Consider the following 21,820-nt stretch of genomic DNA (forward strand, 5'->3'; position numbering starts at 1 on the left):
CTTAACTGGAACACCTAAATATGGCTTTTGCAATCTCACTTACAAGTTCACTGCTGTAAATAATTAGTTTTGGTGCAAAATATAAAAGATGCAGTCCCTTTCTAAATTCAGTTCTTACTGTTCAATACCAATTTTTATAAGCAGACCATATGTCCCAGTGTAATTACAGCAGTCAGATTTCAGTTTTACTTAACAGCAGGTAGAAATGGATTAATATTGTTGCTGTTCAGACATATACTAGAATGTCACCTTAGTGGCAATTTCATTGAACAATGTTCTCCTAAGGCTGTTATCAGTAAGGGATACTGTTGCTTTTTTTAAGTTTTTTATTGGATTTTAACAAATAAAATAAAATACATACATTTATATAACACCCTGACACCAAATGAGACAGTCTTTAGGGACTTCTCCAGGAAAAATGTACATCAGCTTGTAGAAAACGTACACAAAATTCCCAACAATCTCCTACAAATGGTCCCAGGGCCTCTGCATTCACCTTTAAGTTTTACCAGCAAATAAGCACCTGCAGAGAAAAGTCTGTAGTCATCCACTCTAAATATAATCACAAATTCAGGAATAAACATCTCTGGTAGAACTCTCATATAATAAGCTGTATAACAAAAATGGAAAATAATGAAAAGTTGTGAAAAATCTCCATGAGCCTACCTCAATACTACTGTAAAACATGCCAGCAAGGAACATAAGAGCATTTGTAAGATGTAAAGAGTTCAAGTTTAAGCTCAATAAAGATACCAAAGGTACCTATACTTCATCCTTTGGTTATATTGAAAATTAAGGAATAATATCTAATGTCCAACAATGCACTCAGCTCATGTACAATAATATCACACATCTGGATCCCAAGGATATAGGCTACTTATTAGCAAATGTATTTATTGCTAACTTTACCTCACCTATCTATGCTGTTGTCCTTAAAATTCAGTCCCTCAGAAATCACCACGGAACTAGTCTTAGAATCCCTATCAAAGACTTCAAATAATGTTTGCATGGGAGCAGATAACGCACTAAGTTGTATTCTCATAACTGATAAGTATGCAGTATCTGAGTTACTACCTAAGTTACTCAACCTCAGCCTGTCTACAGGAGTTCTGTCTGATGCCTGGAGAACAGTCAGTGTGGCTTTGCTGTACAAAGGCAGCTCCTGTACAGGCCCAAGTAATTATATGCCCATCAGCCTGATCAGCCTTATATGCAAAGCTGTGGAACATACCATATCAGAATTCATTTAAGCAGACATAGACAATTTCAGTGATCTAGACCCCAATATGTTTGTTTTTTTTAAAGGGCAGGTCTTGCCTCCTAGCCTTGAAAAGGTTAAACGGGCCATGGATAATGGTTATTCCTTGCATATTGCTTGTCTCATACTGACCAAGGCATTTGAACTATTCTCCATGCTAGTATTATTGTAAAATTAGACAAACTTAAAGTAAACCCCTACATTGTCCACTGGATTGCAAATTGGCTATCCAGTAGATCTCAAGTTGTTAAAGTTGCTGATACCTGCTGCATGTAGAAATGGAACTTCTGGGATACAACAGGGATTAGTGTTGGTCTGTCTCCTGTCTGGTATTTTTTTGCATACAGCAAAAAGTAATCTGGCAATGGAAGGCTACAGTGCCTTCCACACATTTAGGCCAAAGGCAACAACACAGACAGGGGCTAAAGCTGGAGTGTTTTCATTTACATTAGTAGCAAATATACCTATAAGTTGGATATACAGGATGATGCACTAGTAGATGTCTACATCCAAGTCCCCATAAACAAGGCTCCCAGCCATGTCCTGGCCAGCTATAGGTCACCCTCTATGATTCATAAAGCTCACAACTCTTACATAGACGTATTAGAGGGACTCATTTTCCAACCAAATACCCTGTTAATGGGGACGTTAACTACCCCTCTATAGACTTGGAAGTGTACACTGCCTCCAACTCACAGGGACAATATTTTCTTGAGTTTATCAACACAACTGTAAGTAGATCCTGTTGTTTGATTTATTCATTATTTCTTTTTATGTATTAATATAGTGCTGCCTACACTGGAAGCGCAGGGATAGTGTTGTCGTTTTAGATGTTTGTTATGGCAATAGTGTGTTTAATATAGGAGTCGCTAGTGTTTATTGCCTGCACATACTCCCACTCACAGGGACACTATCGGCCATGTCCCGTCCTCATCTCTTCATACATTGCAATTGGTGTGCTCAGCTGTTGTAGCGCATTAAAGATGACCATTGTCTAGTTTGAAGCGCACTGTTTATATACTGGTCAAACGCTGTTACAAACTGCCTTCTTTATGCCGGTTTGTTGGATTTTTAATGTTACTAATGCCTATTAGTTGCCGCATTGTTACTTCTGGTGCGTACTGAGTAACTGCTTTTCATAAACGATGTTGAAGTTTAAAACTGCTTCTTAACCTCATGGTATGTTGTTTTCTAGCTATGATAAGTATATTAGCGGTTGTTTAGTGAGCATATTGGTTAACTTATTCTAAAAACAGTATCACCATTCGGAACTAGCTAATTGTCCACGTGCTTGTTAATGTAACTCGCCATCTTCACAAGCGTTACAGAGCGTATGCAACAAGAACTTGCTCCTGTCTATGTTGAAGTCTGCTACCTGACCGCTTTGATATTTTAGTGTGTACTGATTTTATGACTGCTTTTTCCCCTTCCTATATCATGTGTATAGACTTTTTTACTATGTGTTAATTGAATTTGGTTTTCTGTATGTAACTGTTTGTGGTATGACTGCCCTTTTAGTCTTTTTTGCTATGTGTTAATTGAACATGGTTTTCTGTATGTAACTGTTTGTGGTATGACTGCCCTTTCTGTTCTCTACTAGATATATTGTGTGTCGTTTCACTCTAACATATGATTAGTACTGCCTTGGAGTCAAGATGTGTTTCCATTACTAAACCTCTACTTTTCTCAAATTTCTCTGTTTTCTAGCATTGTACCCCTGATTTACCCCTGTGACTCGCCTGGGTGGACAATTTTAAGGTACTTCTGTTAATCCCAACTACTGGAGCAAACGTACCCTTTTCCTGCCTCACTCCCTTTGGAAAGTGAACCAAGAGGAATTCAAAGAAGTATGTGTATTGGCAGCTAGACCTTTAACTATACAATTGTGTAAGACTTGCTAGCTGCTTTAACGCACCCCCTGCCAGGATAGCCAGCAGCCTAACCCCCTGTATCCCAGCTTCTCTATTCTTTCGCTCACTCTACCTCCCTTCTTCTTTCAGCCCAAATTGTCCCAGGAAATTCCTTGTGGATTAAGGTGCATTCTGCTTTTGTTCACTAGGTGGCATCCTCCCTTGACTGAATAGACTTATTTTACTCACCTTTTTATTCTCACTGAGCTATAACAGTTCTTCTTGCCACCCTATCTCTCCTATACTCTTAGTCTCTCTACACCTCTAATCTTTCCTTTTTTCACTCCTGCTCCCATTCTCTCATAATCAACTCTTCACAAGTATCTAGGTCCCCTCTATATACCCTTCTGCATACTCACCCCACTGCAAACTACATTCAACTGATTGTCTCTTGAGCCTCTCCATCCTCTCTGGCTCTTCCCGCTCCGTTCGCCCTGCAGGCTCACTCCGCTCCCGTACCCTGCCCCCAATTCCCACCCGCCCCCAGCACGTCTACATTTATCCCTCCAACACCACTCCCACTTCCATTCTACACCAATCAGTGATCACTCCTCCTACCATACCTTCCCTTTTTTCCCGCCAAAACCAACTGTCACTCCACCCCCCACTTCAACCTACTAACAAACCATACTCCAGTCTCTCCTCTAGACCACACCCCTCTATATCTAATACTACTCTCCCTATTTTCTAAAATAACTTTCACTTACTCTATACATAACTATCTCCTATATAACATACTATACCATTTCCATTACTGCTCTACTGTTACTCTTCCATATCATGCTCTGTAAATACTCCTTCATCTTCCTTTCACTACTACTTCTCTTCTCCTTATCCTATCTCCACTATCTCTCTCAGCCCACTACCTCCTTCACCTTCAAATCCTTTCACATAACTAACCACCACAACTCACCTCAATTACAACCATACTCACTTATTTCCCCCTATTTATACCCCTCAGACAACCTCCTTCTTTATCGATATAGACTTATCTCCCATCACACATTATCCATTCCCATAACTACCAATAAAACCGCCCATTTTACCACAAAACCCAATCTCACAACCTTGCTATCTATCCACCTAAACTATTATATACCCCACCTAATTGGTACTCTCTTATCAGGTGACATCCATCCCAACCCAGGCCCTGCCACTATATCCACCACTACTAAATCCTTATTATTCACTTCCTTAAATCCACAAAGTATCGTTAACAAAGTCCCAAACCTTCATGCTTGGCTAATACACAATAAACCTGACATCTTGACTATCTCTGAAACCTGGCTAAAGCCTCATATTAAGAACTCTGAAATTATTCCCCCTAACTACTCCATCATAAGAAAGGATAGACCTCTCAAAAAAGGCGGAGGAGTAGCTCTCATATATTCCTCCTCCCTAGTAGTTACACCCTACAACAAACCTATCCCACAATTTAACAACGCTGAACTTCTCCTTACTCTATTACAGATCAATAATCACAAGCACATATATATATAGCTTCCCTCTATATCCCACCAGGGGATAATATCTCTACTCTTGAACTTATACTCTGTTGGCTTTCCAGTAACATTAGTAACGAAACCATAATCCTTGGTGATGTAAACATTAACTGGGCCCGTATCCAGGCTCCTGCAAACACCACCAATATCAACCTCTACAATTTCTCTCAACTAGTCAACTTGCCCACTCACCCTGCCAAAACCCCCTCAAATGGGAGCATATTGGACTGGATTCTAGTCTCTCATCCCCACTATTTCACCAACAGCGGCATCCTTCCCGACCATCTAGGTGATCACCTACCCACCTTTACACACCGACTTCCCACTATCCTTCAACGGACCCACAACATCATTACTATCCGTCACCAAAAAAAGTTCAACCCAACAACCTTTTCAAACTCTCTAAAAGCAGTAAATTGGACCTGTCTAAAAACTCTACCTCTAGACAATGCTGTCTCATATTTTAACTCAACATTCTTAAAAGTACTTGATTCTCAAGCTCCCCTACGGACTAAAAGAATAAAAACTAAAACAGCCCCTTGGCTATCTAAAACTACTCTTTCTACCATGAGACAAAGAGACAAAGCATGGGCACGCTACCAAAAACATAAGGTAACCCCACTCCTTAACGAATACAAAATGCTCCGCAATAAAGTTAAGAAACACATCTCCTCTGATAGACAAAATTACTACTCTACTCTCCAAAACCAAAACAAAAACAACCCTCAAAAATTCTGGAAAGGAATCTCCACTCTCCTCCACCCCAGTAAACCAGATACTCCAAACCCAGATCCTACTGCTCCAGAACTAGATTTAGCTACCCAATTCAATTCCTTCTTTATTGACTCTATTTCCAAACTAACCTCCTCTTTCTCTATTTCTTCCCCTTCATCTAACACCCCTACACCCACCCCCTGTATCTCTTCATCCACACCCTACTCTACACCCACTAATCCCACTATACCCCTTTCTACACAAATTCCATCCTCATCTATACCACCCCAACATTCAACACCCCATAACTGCACTCTCTTCACTTTAAATCCCATTCCTACTGCTACCATTAAGAAACTCCTTCAGAAATTGAAACCATGTACCAATGCTCCTGATAATATCCCTTCTTACTTTCTTAGCATCGCTGCAGAAAGTCTTGCCTACCCCATCAGCATCTTAATTAACCACTCCCTTCAAGAAGGCTCAGTTCCCCAAATCTGGAAACAAGCATATATCATACCACTACACAAAGGTGGTAACAATAACAACATTACTAATTTCCGTCCCATAGCCATCCTGTCCCCCATTGCAAAAATCCTTGAAAAATGTGTACAACTCCAACTCCTCCCTCATCTCCTAGACAACAATCTTATCACCCCACACAACACGGTTTCAGACCTAATCACAGCACCATGACTGCCCTTCTCTCCTTCCTTGAAATCATCAATAAAGCCCGTGACTCAGGACAAATCGTTTCCACCATACTCCTTGATCTTTCTAAAGCTTTCGATACTATCTCTCACACCCTGCTCTTAACTAAACTCTCCAAACTCTACCTATCCTCCTCCTCTTTGAACTGGTTCTCTAGCTATCTTTCCAACAGAAATCAAGCTGTAAAGTGGAAAAAGCAACTTCCTCCTTTCTAACCACCCCTACCGGAGTTCCACAAGGCTCTATACTGGGTCCTCTACTCTTCAATATCTTTATTAATGACTTCCACAAAGCTATCCCTTTCTCCAGCATCATCCAATATGCTGATGATTCTACTATCATCTGCTCTGCCTCTTCTATCCCCACTCTACAAAAACTTACTCAAGACGCCTTTTCTTCCACAGAGCAATGGATGCTTAGCAATCATCTAGCTCTTAATGCCACCAAAACCAAATTAATGTTATTTACCCCCTCCAAACTCACTCCCCCCAACATGAACTCATTCTTAATTACCAGTCAAAATAACTTACCACTCAAAATAGTATCAGACACCAAACTACTCGGGGTTCAGATCGACAACCAACTAAAATTCAATTCCCACCTACAAAAAAACATCAAAAAAACACATCAAAAAATTGGCATGCTGTACAGACAAAAGGACTACCTTACATCCACCACTAGAACCACTCTAGCTACTTCCTTTCTCATCCCCTCCCTTCTATATGGTGCTCCACTACTTACTAATCTTCAGTCCTCATTAAAAAACAGCTCACTTCATGCTATAATAAAATTGCTAAATTCGCCACCGCTCAAAGGTCTTCCACTCACCATTGTCTCTCCCTCCATAAACTAAAATGGTTAGAATTTCCCAACTATCTTACTTACACTCAACTAACTTTAGCCCATAAGCTGATCCTAAACCCCTCCAAGTGTCCCTCCCTTGCTTCTGCCCTTAAAATGCACCTACCAAATAGATTGCTAAGGTCTAATAATCAAAATTTACTGGAAGTGCACAAACCCACTCATCCCCCAGGCAAGAACCTCCTTTCCTTCAGCCTTGCTCGCCTCTGGAACTCTCTACCACCTAACATCCGCATTACCTCTAACCACTCTACCTTCAAGAAGTCACTTTTCTTACATCTAGCATCTCAATGGGAATGCTTTTGCTCCCACCCCTCATAACCAACTCTACTAAATGCCCTTAAATACCATAATCTACCTTATTCACCTTCTATGTGTGTTCATTAATCTGCATTTATGTTTTTGTATTCTGTTCCTTCAATTGCTTGTACCAATGCTTTTACTGTTTAAATTATGATGTCACTATGTTTTGCTAGTTCAATGTATCTAGAAATTACTATCAAATGTTAATGTATATCTATTTTCTGTTTTGGAGCTTTTCTCCCCAGGACTCCATTGAAAACGGGTTCTTCATGGCCCAATGGACTATCCTGGTAAACCAACTGCAATAAATAAATAAATAAATAAATAAATAAACACCCTGAGCTAGAGAGTGCACTCTCCAACCATAGGATCAAACATATTGGACCTAGAACTCACCAACATGGGACAGCATTGTACCCTCACCCCACGCCCCGCCCCAGTGTCACATCCTCATTGGTGAAGTCGAACCACAAAGCTGTCTCACGCAAAATAAAATTCAACCCAGATAACAAAACTAAACCCATAACTGTTAGGAACTCTTCTAAAGCAAACTACATCCAATTAAGTGACAGTTTGTCAAAATTCAGGTGTCCACCAAACCCCTCAAACACAGCTACCTATGCAGCATTATTTACAGAAACCCTGTACAAAGATGTAAAAGGCTGCATTGAGGCTGCTATACCTACCAGATGTAAAGCCATAGTCAGAAGAACAAATAAACCACACTGGTGGAATCCTTCCCTTAACAGGCTATATCACAAAAGAAAAAAGGAACGGCCAAAATCAGAAACAGCAACTCTCATCGAGACAAGCACTCTCTGATTCACCTAAACAGAAAGCTAAAGAGGGCTAATAAAGTCAAACAAGGTCAGTTATGAGGGCTGAACAGACTCCCAGGCTAAGAACAATCACAAGGCCTTCTTTGGCTATGTCAAGAGCCTTAAAGGTAATACTTGACAGAGTGCAGAATTAGTGGTATATGGCACAATCTTCACAGACCATGGTGACATAGCAAATCTACTGGCTGATAAATTTAGCTCTAAATTCATCCCCCCACTTCCACCTGTGAAATCCCCTTTAGCATATCCCCCCAACCATCGACATGAAGCAGGTGTTGGTGGCACTCACTAAGGCTAAAAACACTGCTCCAATGGGCCCCGACAATAACCCTCATTGCCTCCTAAATAGCCTAAAACATGACCTAACAGGACCACTTGAGGTACTCATCAACTACAGCCTCAAGACAAGTTACATGCCAAGTGATGAAGTCCTAAGTTGTTGGACGAAGACGCTCAATGTTTTTTTGGAATAAAAATTATGCTCAACTTATGAACGTCTTTGCTTCAGTTTTATGTGAACTGCTACCTGTGACTATATAACTCCTTTGGTTTGGTTATTGCTTTGGATTTTTTTTGGATTGTACAGCTTTTTACATGTCAAGTGAATGGAGGGCTGCAACAATCATCCCTCTTCATAAGAGTGGACTATCAACTGACCCCAGGAGCTACAGACTCATCAGTCTGACAAGTCTAATAGGCAAAGGCATGGAATGAATTTTCATGTAAATGATGAACGAGGACATTGGCTAGCTACAGATACTGGACCTATCCATTCTGGCTTTGTTAAGGGAATGTCTTGCCTACTTAACCTGGTAGACATCTTCAAGAGGCTCACCATGGCTATGGATGAGGGGAAAATGGTGCATACTGCCTTCCTTGACCTGGTCAAGACATTCAGTACACTACCTCACTCAGGCATTGTTGACAAACTCTCAGAAATAGGTATAAATCCCTACATAACTCACTGGATTGCTAGCTCGCTCACAGATAGGTCCCGAGAAGTCAGGATTGGTGGGACCACTTCCACCAAGAAACCAGTCAGCAGTGGAGGACCCAAGGGATCTGTGTTGGGCCTGCTCCAGTTTGGCATCTACTTCTGGGAAGTCAAGACCACTATCAAAGGCCTCTGGATCACCAAGTTTGCAGAAGACTGCAAATTGGGAGCTATCATAGATTCCCCCACTTGACACTAACTTCAGAGAAAAGGGTCTAATGGAAACAAATGACCAGTTTGAAAGCCAAAGATTAGAACTCAATGCAAGAAATGAATTATACTGCCCTTTGGAAAAGTGTCCACCCAGGCTAATTACTTCATCAAAAAATCACCCCTAAGAAGTTTCCCAATAGTTTGTGATCTGGGAACATATGTAGACAGTAATCTGGTGTTTGACCAACACGTAGCCAAGATAGTATGAAAACCATCCTTTGCCGTCCAACTGGTAAGCAAAGGTATGAAGTAATAGTACCAGTCTACACAGCCTTCATCAGACCTATCACTGAGTACAATCCCCTCTTTGGCATATTCTAATCAGGGATTTGCAACAGTTGGAATGCTCTAAAAGGTTCATCACCACGAGTATCCTGGGTATGAATACCCTGCCCTATACAGATCACCTTAAGTTTTTATCTCTGTACTCAATCTCCTACAGGTTACTGAAAGGCAAACTATGTCTAGCATATAATGCATCCTCAGATCCAGCTCTATGGATCTTTTACACATCTTTAAGACAGACAGCTCCAGAAACACTAGATCCAAAGAATTTAACTCTGACTGCAACATAAACAGAACATGCTGGAGGAACCGATATGTGTCTCAAATGATCCCCATGCTATGGAGTAAGGTCCCCATGTATGTGAAGCAGAGTTCATCCCTGATTCTATTCAAAAGAAACCTTAAACACTGGATGTGAAATTGCAAATTCTGGCCCCCACACCAGTCTGGTCCCTATGTCCCTGATGGACAGCGGTTGACTGTAAGTAAATTAATTCCCAACTAATTTACACCCATGCGTAACCATTAGCAACCTCTTTACTAACATACCTCACTGTATGTATGGTCATCCATGGAACTCTGGGACAAAACTGGATTGGGTTGCACAGCTAGGCTTGTAAAGAGTCTTGTAGTCATTAGCCTAGTATGAACCTATGAACTTATGAACCAAGCCACTATCCCAGAAATGAGTTTGATCAAGTTTTCTGATGACTGCAAACTTGGATACTGTTATTTGCTTATTCACTGATATTGAAAACCTCCAGCAAGTGCATTACATTGAAAATGATCTCAATATAAATGCAAAAAAGCACAATGCAGTTATGATCACCAGAAAAGCTTCTCTCAACTCCCATGTTATAAATGGTACTTCTCTTTAGAGACAGACCCCGTGTCATAAGAGATCTGGTTACTTATGTGGACAAAAAATACTGTTATTAGATTGCCATGTTTCCACCAGAGTCAGGAAATCCTTCTATCTGGCCTAGTTAATTTCTTCAATATCTTCAAGATCCAAAGGAGAAATTCTACCACTGCTGTCTTCCCTTATCAGACTAATCATCACATACAGGGACAACCTTGAAATGAGCAAATTCATTATCACACAGCCAGAAAGGCCCCAGAGATTTCTAACCAAGAAAAATTAAAGACCTTAAATCCTTCAGCTATGCTGATAGATAAATATTACTCTTCTTAAGCTTAGTACTCTACCAGACATTCTGAGGTAACCCGTGTCTTGTTTTTTGAGTCATGAAAGACCAAATCCTATTTGACCGTCAATTCCTTGGCAAAACCAGTGGTTTTACAAACACCCACATTAGGAGCTAACACTACACTAACGAATAATAGGAGTCGCTAAAGTGATAGGTAACTAACTAAATGTATTTCTAGCCTACAGAGTTAGTTACATCTGTAGGTGAAACAAAGGGCTACTCTGTCTACCCTTTAAGCTAATGTTGATAAGTTCTTCAGTAGACATAAATTTGCACCAGGGTTATCATGTATGGCCCTGCATAATTTGGGAGGTGAGCACTATTAAATGCTTGAAAGGGCAGTCAAGATCTTTCAAGTTTGTCTACTTGTAAGGGTGCATGGATAGGCAGCCTATGGTCCCTGTGTTCAATTGACAAGTATGTTCTTAGGTTCCTATGTTTATTGTTTGTTACTTTATAGTACTATATACACTTTATACTACAAAGTATTATATACTTTATAAAATATAGTAGTTTCAGAACTGGGTATGGCTCTGCATGTGCTGTACATGAAGCAGGCAGCAAGGCAATATACCTCCATGTTAGTCATAGGTTCATAGGTTAGGTTCATAGGTTCATACTAGGCTATCTGCCCGAGGGCATTTACAAGCCTAGCCCATCATTTTGTGGCTTACGCCACCCCTTTAGTATGGGGAACTATACCCATTATTTTGCTGTGCCTCTGTCGAGCAGTGACACTGAGGTAATCCCTGGGGTATATCTGCGATCTCCCATCCATTGGTCAAGATTTCTCTTGAACAAGGCCAGCGAGGTGCTCTGCCTCACATGTACCGGGATTTTGTTCCACAGCATAGGGAGTCTTTGGGTGATGAATCTATCCCTCCAGCACGTCCTATTAATAGCCGTGTCGAGGTTTAAGTCTCCCGCCCTTGTGGCTCTGATGGAGCTAGATTTTTTTAGGTGAAGCATATTCATCAAATCTGGGTTTGACATGGCCTTGTATGTTAGGCAAAGGTCACCTCTGAGCAAGCGGTAAGCGACTGAATAGAGCTGGAGTTCTTTCAGTCGGGCAGCATAGGACAGATTTTTGAGACCCTTTATCCTTTTGGTGAGGAACTTTTGTGGCCTCTCCAGCTGCTGCAAGTGTCGGGTCAGATACATTCCGAATGGGGCATTGTACTCAATCATTGGTCTGATGAGTGATGAGTAAAGGGAGACTATGACCTCCCTTGATCTAGATGAGAATCCCTTCATGATAAGGTGGGCAGTGTAGAAGGTCTTCCTAACTACTTTAGCTACATGGGTGTCGAATGACAGATTACTATCAACCTGGGTCCCCAGGTCCCTGATAACTTCTTCTGTGCTCAGTGGATTTCCACCTATTTGGTAGCTAGGGGTAACCTTGTTTTTCCCGAAGGGTATGACTATGCATTTTTTGGCATTTAACTTTAGGCCGTGGCTCTGGCACCAGTTATCCATTTCTGTGAGACCCTTCTGAAGGATATCTGTGTCAGATGTGTTTTCTACTATGGCGCCCAGTTTGCAGTCATCTGCAAACTTTGTCAGCCATAACCCTCCTGTGTTTGCTTGTACTTCAGAAAAGTAGATGCCAAACAAGAGTGGGCCCAGGACTGAGCCCTGTGGGACACCACTTGTGACAGGCTTTGAGTCGGACATGGCGCCAGCAACTCTGACCCTGTGGGTTCTGTCACTCAGCCAGTTTGCAACACATCTTGTGATGTATGGGTTAACATTTAAGCTGATGAGTTTTTCAATGATACCCGAGTGGGGTATTGTATCAAAGGCCTTAGCCAGATCGATTGTAGGCTGTATGGACTGCCTTTCCCTCATCAATGGCTTTGGTGACTGTTTCGAAAAAGTCAACCAAGTTTAAAAGGCATGATCTGCCTTTGACAAAGCCAAACTGGGTTGGATCCAAAGTCTGCAAATTCCCTATGTCTTTATTTATGAGGTCCATTATGATCCTCTCCATGGCTTTGCAGATAAGGCTTGTCAAGCTAATGGGCCGGTAATTTCCAGGGTCGGTGGAGGCACCGCCTTTGTGAAGTGGGACCACAGTTGCAGTGCGCCACTCCCTGGGTACGTATCCAGAGGTAAGACTTTGATTAAACAGCTGTCCTAGCTGTGGGTTTAATTCCTCATTGAGTTCATGGAGCACACAGCCAGGGACACCATCAGGTCCCATGGATGCTGTGTTTTTTGCTTTGGAGAGAGCAGTTCTCACTTGGGCGCTGGAGATGTTTGGTGGGCTGCAATCGTTTGGTATAGATATCTCTCCTTTTGGGGGGGAGGGGGGGAGAAGTTTGCACTGAACCTGTCAGCCAGTATGTTGGCAATGTCTGTAGGATCAGTAATCTTCACATCATTTTGAACTAGTTCTGAGCATATCTGGGCGTTTCCTCCCAGGTTTCTAACATAGCTAGTCAGATATGTGATGAGGTTCTAATCCACTGACCACAAAGGAGCAGCCTGTGATCAGATGTACTGTGATGAGACTGTATATTTTCTTAGTAAATATGTACAAAAGGACCTTTTTGTCTACAGGAGATGCCTAGAGCGACATCTGGTATTACTTGTATACAGATACTAGTTGAATTATGTACAGATAATTCTTTAAATCTGGGCTGCATTAGGTAAAGCTTTATATAACTTTGATATGAATTGCATATTCTTTTGATATTGCATTCTTTGCTCTTGGTCCTTTTTTGAACATTTGCTGAAAACAGGTCATCTTGGTGGCAAGCAGTTAGGACTGCCTGCAATGCATACATTTAAGTGTAATATAGTCTAAAGGTACCTTCCTGGAAATGTCAACACTCAGAAGTTGTTGACAGGTATAGGTTCATAGATTCATAGAGTATTTCTGCAGAAAGTAACAGCGGCCTTGCTTTTGTTTGCTTCACTGCCAATCCATACAGGCAATGATATTTTAATTTTATGGAAATTCTTGGGTCCAACACAAAATACAGTAGCCTAAAGTATTGTTTAGCCTGTTTTCTTGACAAAATTATTTGTAATAATAATATAAATTACTGTTGGTTTTCTGGCATTATCTTTCCACATTAGGCTGATATTAATAGAAGTATCTATTGCTCCATGAAACATTTCATTAATGTCTTTATATAGCATAGATCTGCACTAAAAATAATTAGACTTTCATGCATAACTAATTCATTAGTTCAATTTCAACCAAAAGAGACCTTGGAGACTGCTTTGGCAGTTGTGTACATAAATTACTGTGCTACTATGCATAACTTTAGCAATTAACAATCATTTTATGAAGCTTTGGACATGAAAAACAGGATTTTTTTTCTTTTTCTTACAGTAGACTGGGACTGCTGTTTAAGCTAAGATAGTTTTCATCATTTTGAGGAATGACATAAACACGGATGGCATCCCAAATCAGTGTAGGGTACTTGTTCAGACATCACAAGTATATACATTATATCAAAAATAACTACATCACAAGTATATACCAACAATGTTGCATTATCAAAATGAGTCACAGCTCTGCACTTGATTTTTCAAACCACATCCTGAGGAATATAATTCAAATGGTACTGTTACATTCACAAATCTGGCCATGCCATTCTTCCTTCCAGAAAAAAAATACACACACACATATATATATATATATATATATATATATATATATACACACACACAGACACACACACATACACACACACACACACATATATATATATATATATATATATATATATATACATATATCTATATATATATATATATATATATATATATATATATATATATATATATTTATATACCAAGAGGTAGCTCTTCCTCCTACACACAGTACTTAATCAGCTTAGAGGGTGTGGCATCTTGAAGGAAAAAAATGTCCTTGTTGCAGTGACTGATTTCACCAAAGCAAGTGCGTAATACAGATATTGAAAATATTTTGTTTTAATTAATTTTATCTTTTTATTTGTTCACTAGGTCAATGTGCTGGCCCATGGATACTTCTCAGCATACAAATCACAGTCTGATGATGTTAAAGTGACATTGTTATCCACACATTAAAGAAAACAGGAAATCAGGTGTATGGGAGCACCGCATTTTCTCAAAGCTATGGTTGACATCTGTTCATAAGTTCATAGGTGTGTGCTAGGCTAATGGCCCTGGAGCCTTTACAAGCCTAGCCCATAGGATTACCCTGGCATCATGCCACCTGACCTTAGTTCCCAGTGCCTCTGTCAAGTAGACCCACTGGAGTGATCCCCGGGGTGAATATTCTTTTTCCCATCCATTCATCAAGATTTCTCTTGAAGAGGGCCAGTGAGGTGCTCTGTTTGACATGTATGGAAAGTTTATTCCAGTCTCTGGGTTATGAACCTGTCCCTCCAGCACGTTCTGTTAAGTGTGGTATTGAGGTAGAGGTCTCTGGAGTATGCAATATGAGACAGAGAATAGTTGGAGTTTTTTGAGTCTGTCCATATAGGACAAGTGTTTAAGGCCTCGGATCCTCTTTGTGAGGTATTTTTGCAGGCTCTCCAGTTGTTGCAGGTGTCTAGTGAGGTACATGCCAAATGGGGCATTGAACTCGATGATTGGCCTAATGAGGGAAGAGTAGAGGGAGACAATGACCTCCTCCTTCCTGGATGCAAAACTCTTAGTAATGAGATGTGCCACATAGAAGGGCTTTCTGACCACAGTGGCAATGTGATGGTCAAAAGAGAGGTTGCTGTCAAAATCTGTTTAGTCAACAAAATGTGGTTATCTAAGCAGATGGTGTTTGAGGTTGCACAATTCTCGGGGTTGGGAAATATTCCCTTCCCCAATATTGTGGAAATGTGTTAGAATACATAATTAGCAAGTAGTTTGGGGGTGCAATTCAGATGCCATATCCTAGCTCAAAAGAATCATTTCCTCAGTTCCAACCATATACTTCATCAACACTTCTGATAAAGCAGAGTTTTTTTTTATTTTATTTTATTGTATTTATTTTTGAGAAGGGAAGCAGGGGAGGAATGTAAAGGAAAGTATATGTATGCTAAGAGGCTAATGATTGGAAGCAGGTACACATGTACAAACATAAAACAAACATGTCAGGTGTTGACATACTAAAGAGTGAGGAGGACAAAGGAATTATGGACACACAGACAAGTGGAAGACACTGAATATGGGGAGGTTTGGACAACAAGCAGGGGAGAGCTGTGACACACAAGGGAGGAGAACACCAGGATGGGGAGAGGGTGAGTATGCCCTTTTGTATCATGCTACCTGTGCAATACCCATAAGGAGATCAGAAAGCACCATGACCATCCCATCCTCCCCAGTGGATCCTGCCTGAGGTGGTGATGACAGGGACAGGCAATGATATGATCTGATCTGTAAGTCATGACAGCCCCCTTTCTAGACAGACAATGTGGCCTACCTGCCACTGATGTATTAGTTCTCCCACCAGCTCCACCATCTCTTTGTGTTACATATGAACTAACCCTGATGGTGACACCAGTGATGTATGACCAGAGGCAGCAGGGATTGCCTGCTGCTTGCCCCTGTCTGCATCCAACAGAGATACAGGGTAGGATCCAAGTAGGGACATGCAGGAAATGGTTGGGCCTGCCTGGGCCTGGTGACTGAGCAATGCCACCAGTGCAGCTGTGGCAGATGTTGTAGAAAATGCAAACATAAGTGGAGACAAACAAAGCAAAAAAAAAGAGAGAAAATCAATTATAAAGAAGGATAGCAGCAAAAAGAGCGAGAGAGAGAAAAAAACATAAGAAGTCCAACTCTATATATTAATCAGAAACAGAAGCACTAAATTAATATACTGGCCTGTTCGCAACAACTGCCTACATTTACTATATAACTGGCCCTGTGCTATGGATGTTCTAACAAAACAGCAGTAGATATGCTGTGGAACATATGGTCATGTGAAATGATTTGCTTATAAATACCTTTATTACCAGGGTAATGCTGCTTACCTTTGTCCTACTGCATGTATCCTATTTACCATACATAACAGCAGTACCACATCAAAGGGGACACACACTGTTGAGCTGAATAATTAATGCTACATACAGAGGCATAGCTGGCTCAACCAGTGCCCTGTGCCTTTACTATGAACTATCACCCCACCACCTCAGTTCTTCAAGTTGCTGTTGTTGTTGTATCTTTCGGCTTTTCCCGGTTAGGGGTCGCCACAGCGGAACTCCGGTCCGCTAATGATTGCCAGTAGATTTTTACATACCGAGTTGCCAGCCCTGACGCACAACCTTCAACGAAGGTACGCCCATTCACGCATGTCTCCACACAGAAGACGCTTTAGCTGAGAATCGAACAGAACAACGTCTTACTGTGAGGCGACAATGCTACCGCAGCACCACCAACGCTTCAAGTGAAGAGCAAAAAAATGTCCAGTCATTCTACTGGCACATCAGTCAGGTGGCCGGATACACCACACATGTCCTTGTCCTACACCAACCAGTCACAGTTTTCTGTGCCCTACCCAGCCCCTCCTTCCTCTCATTTTAGTTCAAAAAAAAAAAAGAAAGAAAAAAATATTTATTTCTTTTAAACTGTAGCAAACTACAGCTGTAGTTTGTACTCCACACAGTGTGCTACAGCACTCAGGTTTCAGTTAAAAGGAAAAAAAAAAAGATTTTTTTTTTGTTTACTTTTAAAATACATTAGCAAGAAGTTGCTACAGTGTATACCACACAGAGAGCTACAGCACTCAGGTGTGACCACAAATGCATTAATTAGTGATTGTGATTGGCTGATTGCTCCCCCCAGCAGTTTGCACATTTGACAATTGCCCACTTTGCCCCACCCTAACTACACTACTAGCTGTATATTCATAATTTCAGAAGAATGTTCACTCCATACTATGGAAATATTAGGATTTGAAGTATTACTTTTGCAAGACAACAGTCTGGAACAATGCAGATATATTCTAGACTCCTGTAGTAAACTGAATGCAGTTAAATTACTAAATACAAATAAACAGTGTGTGTGTGTGTGTGTGTGTGTGTGTGTGTGTGTGTGTGTGTGTGTGTGTGTGTGTGTGTGTGTGTGTGTTTTCAGTATTATATGTGTGGCCATTGTGGACAGCATTGGTGAGATTGCCCTCAAAAGTATTTCATTCTGAAGTGAAAGATTAATGTGTATACATCATTTGGACTGTACACTTCAAAACAAAATGTCATAAAACTAATTGGAGAATAAAAATGTTCTAAAATTCTGATAAAATGCAATGACTCTGCAAACAAGAGAACACACAATTAAGACAAGCATGAGACTCCATTGCATTTTGTTTGTTTAGCTTCACTTTAATAAACTAGCATATTTTTTCTGCAAATGCTTCACCTCTCATTGCATCAGCTCTGGTATGCCTTTGCTTTAAATGTGTGGCTAATGTCAACATTCCTTACTACATGCTGTTTTTCAGGAATACTCCTTTCATTTATTTACTTGCTCATTTGTTAACCAGGACAGCTGGCTTGCTACAAAGACTATTTTAGTTATTATTCAGAACATTGACATAAAAATAAGATTGTGGATCATACCTCTCAATTGTCCAGATTTTCGCAGAATGTCCAGATGGTTGTCTCCTATTTTTAGTGTTTTCCCCATAAAATTTGTGGTTTTCTGGCAAATAAGTAATGACTGAATACATTAAATAATGACATACATTTGAGGTTCAGACTTCATATCCTTCAGAAAATGCACATTAACACAAAACATTTTATTCTAGCAACTTTCGAAGTTTATAAGAGCAATACTTAAATGTTGCCCCTATTTTTGGGCCTTTGCACCCTCCCCCCATTATTTTTAGCTTTGTTCAGATTTTTTGTGCTAAGAGGTTGAGCAGTATGTTGTATAATACAGGCATATCAGAATAAGGCAGCAACATTTGCTAAGTATTAATGTCATTATATGCCATGGGCATATAGAATATAGTGAATGTTATTTATACCAACAATGTTTACATAAAATGTTTCCATAAAAAGAAATTAGAGAAGGATATTGTGTAATTCCAGGTAGTATATTGTTGTAAGAGAAGCATTTGCATTTGTTGAAAGGTGTGATCTGTGGTATATCTCATACTGATAGATTTAATTTAACAGATGCAATAACATACAAAGCCTTTTGATGGAGGCAAGATAAACTGTTTGCATTATTAGCTCAGTGGCTTTATCATGCTGTCATTCTGGAATGTATCCACATTCATTCATTTAGTTATTCAGTCATTATCCAGTTACCTGCTTTATCTCAACAAGGGGTGCAGGGAGCAGGAGCCTGTCCTGGCATTCACTGGACGTAGGCAAAGAATTTAAGTATGGATAGGACTCTAGTCTGTTTACAGTATGCTAACACAACACACACACACACACACACACACACACACACACACACACACACACAGAATTCATGTATTGTTAGAAAAAGACATTCAAGTAAAGTATGAGAGTAAGACTGTACTTAATGTGAGTGACTTTCAAATACGTATATCTATCAATTTAACACTGACAATTTGTAGTGCTGTTTGTAATGAGTTAAGACTAGAGGGTGCTAACGCTACCAATCTGTTTATTGATTGCACCTTTTTAATTTTAGCAGATTGGTTAAAAGTGAAAATGCTTGCGTTGTATTCTAAATGAGATAATATGTTATTTATATTCATTGAGGGGACAGCAGTCAAGTATGTATGTGTTACCTTTAGTATTGTGTACTTCGGGTATTTATGTGCAGGAAGAATAAGAGAGGTGTAACCAGATACTGAGGTATTTAAACAGAGTAATATTTTCAGCTGAATACCTTAGCACATCCGAGGTATGGATGGTAGGGAGTTCTGGCCATCCATTGGGTCGTCAAAGGTAATTTATTTTGTTCTTTATTAATGTATGAATACTGCTTCAGAAGAAGACATTTGTTATTATTTGGAAAGCCTGCTTGTAAAGATTCTTGGGCTTTATTTAGTGAGGGACAATGTCAGAAAACAAACTGTAAATATGTAGACTGGCATTAATATATGAAATGTTTTCTTTTAGGGTATTTAGAAATGAAGTGAGGAAATCATGATTCTATTGCTAGGCCTTAAGGGTATTCACAATTTAAAATTTTAGTGCTAAAGGTAAAGTCTTGAACTTTATTTGAAAATATCATATATAAGTTAGTTGCAGAGTATTTCAAAAGTTAGTTGCGGAGCATTTCAAAAGTAGTTCATGTGATTTCCCAGTTTGCAGCTGAGGTACAAAACGGTATAATTAACAAAATCAAATGCTTTGAAAGAAATGAACTATGGCATAAATGACTAAGTTAAAGAGAAAAAAAACATAGAAAGTTTGACTGCTACATTAGATTCATTAGACGTACTTTTACATTCCTACTGGACCTGTCAGTCACAAATAATTTCTTAAATAATTTTACACTAGCGAGCAGATCATCAGGCTACATAATCAGTATGTAAGACGATACATTATTTTTCATGCTATTAAGATCACTTAGCCTCTGCCTGCTCACCTCACATTTTTATTTATCATGCCCCTTATTTCCCCCTCATTAAGTGCCACTTACCTCTTTACCTACATAAAATATTGCCATCAAGGGCATTTGTATGTAAATGTTGTATTCAGAGGTACTATATTAAAACAGGATTCAGCGTTTATATCTACACAGAATACTGGATAGCAAAGTTTTCTTTGGCAATATTGACTTGTGCCTTTCAATGGGCACATTCTAAATATATTGTATTATAAAAAATAATTAAGAAACATTCAGTTTCTCTACATAGATAATAAACGTATGGAAAAAAACAAGTTTAACAGGCCATCTCTATTACTTTGTAAATCACTGTGAAATATTCCAATGATATTTTGGTTCTCTTAGGGTATATCAACTAATTGTCAACTTTGCTTTACTGCAGATGGTGATGGGACCCTCAGGAGGGACTTCATACTTTACAACAACTGCAATAAGCTTACTTTCGGTGTTACTCTGTACTTCTGTTGAGGCCAGAGCAGTGAAGAAGGTGGATGATGCAAAGTCTGGGGACACACCAGAAGGAGGGCACATGATCAACCATACAGTGTCTATGAAAGACCAGCCTGTGGTGTTTCACCATGTATATAACATCAATGTTCCACTGGAGAATCTCTGTTCGGTGCAGCTAGAATCCTCACCCAGCCAACTGACTAGGACTGGAGACAGAGAAGAGGGGCCAACAGTCACAGAACAGACAACTGATGCAGAGAACCAAGTCACCTTCACCCACAGGATCAATATTCCCAAGCAAGCCTGTGGCTCTCCCACTACCCCCACCCTACAGGAACTTATAAACCGTATTGAGATGCTGGAAAGGGAGGTCTCACTGCTGCGCGAACACTGCAGTAGTAGCTGCTGTGGAGAGAGTGCCACCACAGGTAAGCACTTTGTCTTGTAAGTCATGATGAAAATATGATACAGTCAGTAAAGACAGAAGGACCAGTACTGCATATATCTGTACTCTGTACACTAGCCATTGGCATGTATCTTTGGATTCTCTCTTCAGATTAAATTGCCTGTATGTATTGTCTTTACTAATGTGTTCAACAATTCAGACAAATTTGAAAATGCTGTAGCCCCATTCACAAAGTGTAACTCTCAGCAGATGCACATTGTAGAGATGAAAGAATTGTTTGTTGCATGTTCAGTTGCTGTGTCTGTGTTTTATATCTCATGATTTGGCATTCTGATATTTTTTACAGACCTAGATTCTCTGGCTGATTTTATGGGGTTGCATTATGCACAATATCCAGCCATATACAAATGCATAGTTGTTTGACACACACATTAATCATGGAAGTGGAATTTCCCCTCTCTTCAAAATGATGTGACCTCAGAGATGATTATATAAGAAAATGTATTTATTTTTTTTAGTTTTTATTTGTTGTTTGATAACTTGGAAAGACCTACTGAGCCAATGACCCAGGGGAAGCCCAGAGTGAAAAGCACATTTAAACAGTAGTTGATGAGTAATTATATACA

At 39.9% G+C, this 21,820-nt stretch overlaps 1 protein-coding gene across 3 annotated transcripts in view; it reads left to right on the forward strand.

Moving 5' to 3' along the window:
* TNR (tenascin R) overlaps nucleotides 1-21,820 on the forward strand; it is a 5,843,683-nt gene that overhangs the window by 4,504,261 nt on the left and 1,317,602 nt on the right. For all 3 annotated transcript variants that reach the window (XM_044085960.1, XM_044085961.1, XM_044085962.1), the window contains exon 10: nucleotides 20,721-21,216. In XM_044085960.1, the coding sequence (XP_043941895.1) occupies nucleotides 20,721-21,216 (496 nt within the window). The remainder of the gene's footprint in view (nucleotides 1-20,720; nucleotides 21,217-21,820) is intronic.

The sequence above is a fragment of the Protopterus annectens genome, chromosome 10.part0 (assembly GCF_019279795.1).
Source record: "Protopterus annectens isolate FY-2018-M chromosome 10.part0, PAN1.0, whole genome shotgun sequence".
NCBI lineage: Eukaryota > Metazoa > Chordata > Ceratodontiformes > Protopteridae > Protopterus > Protopterus annectens.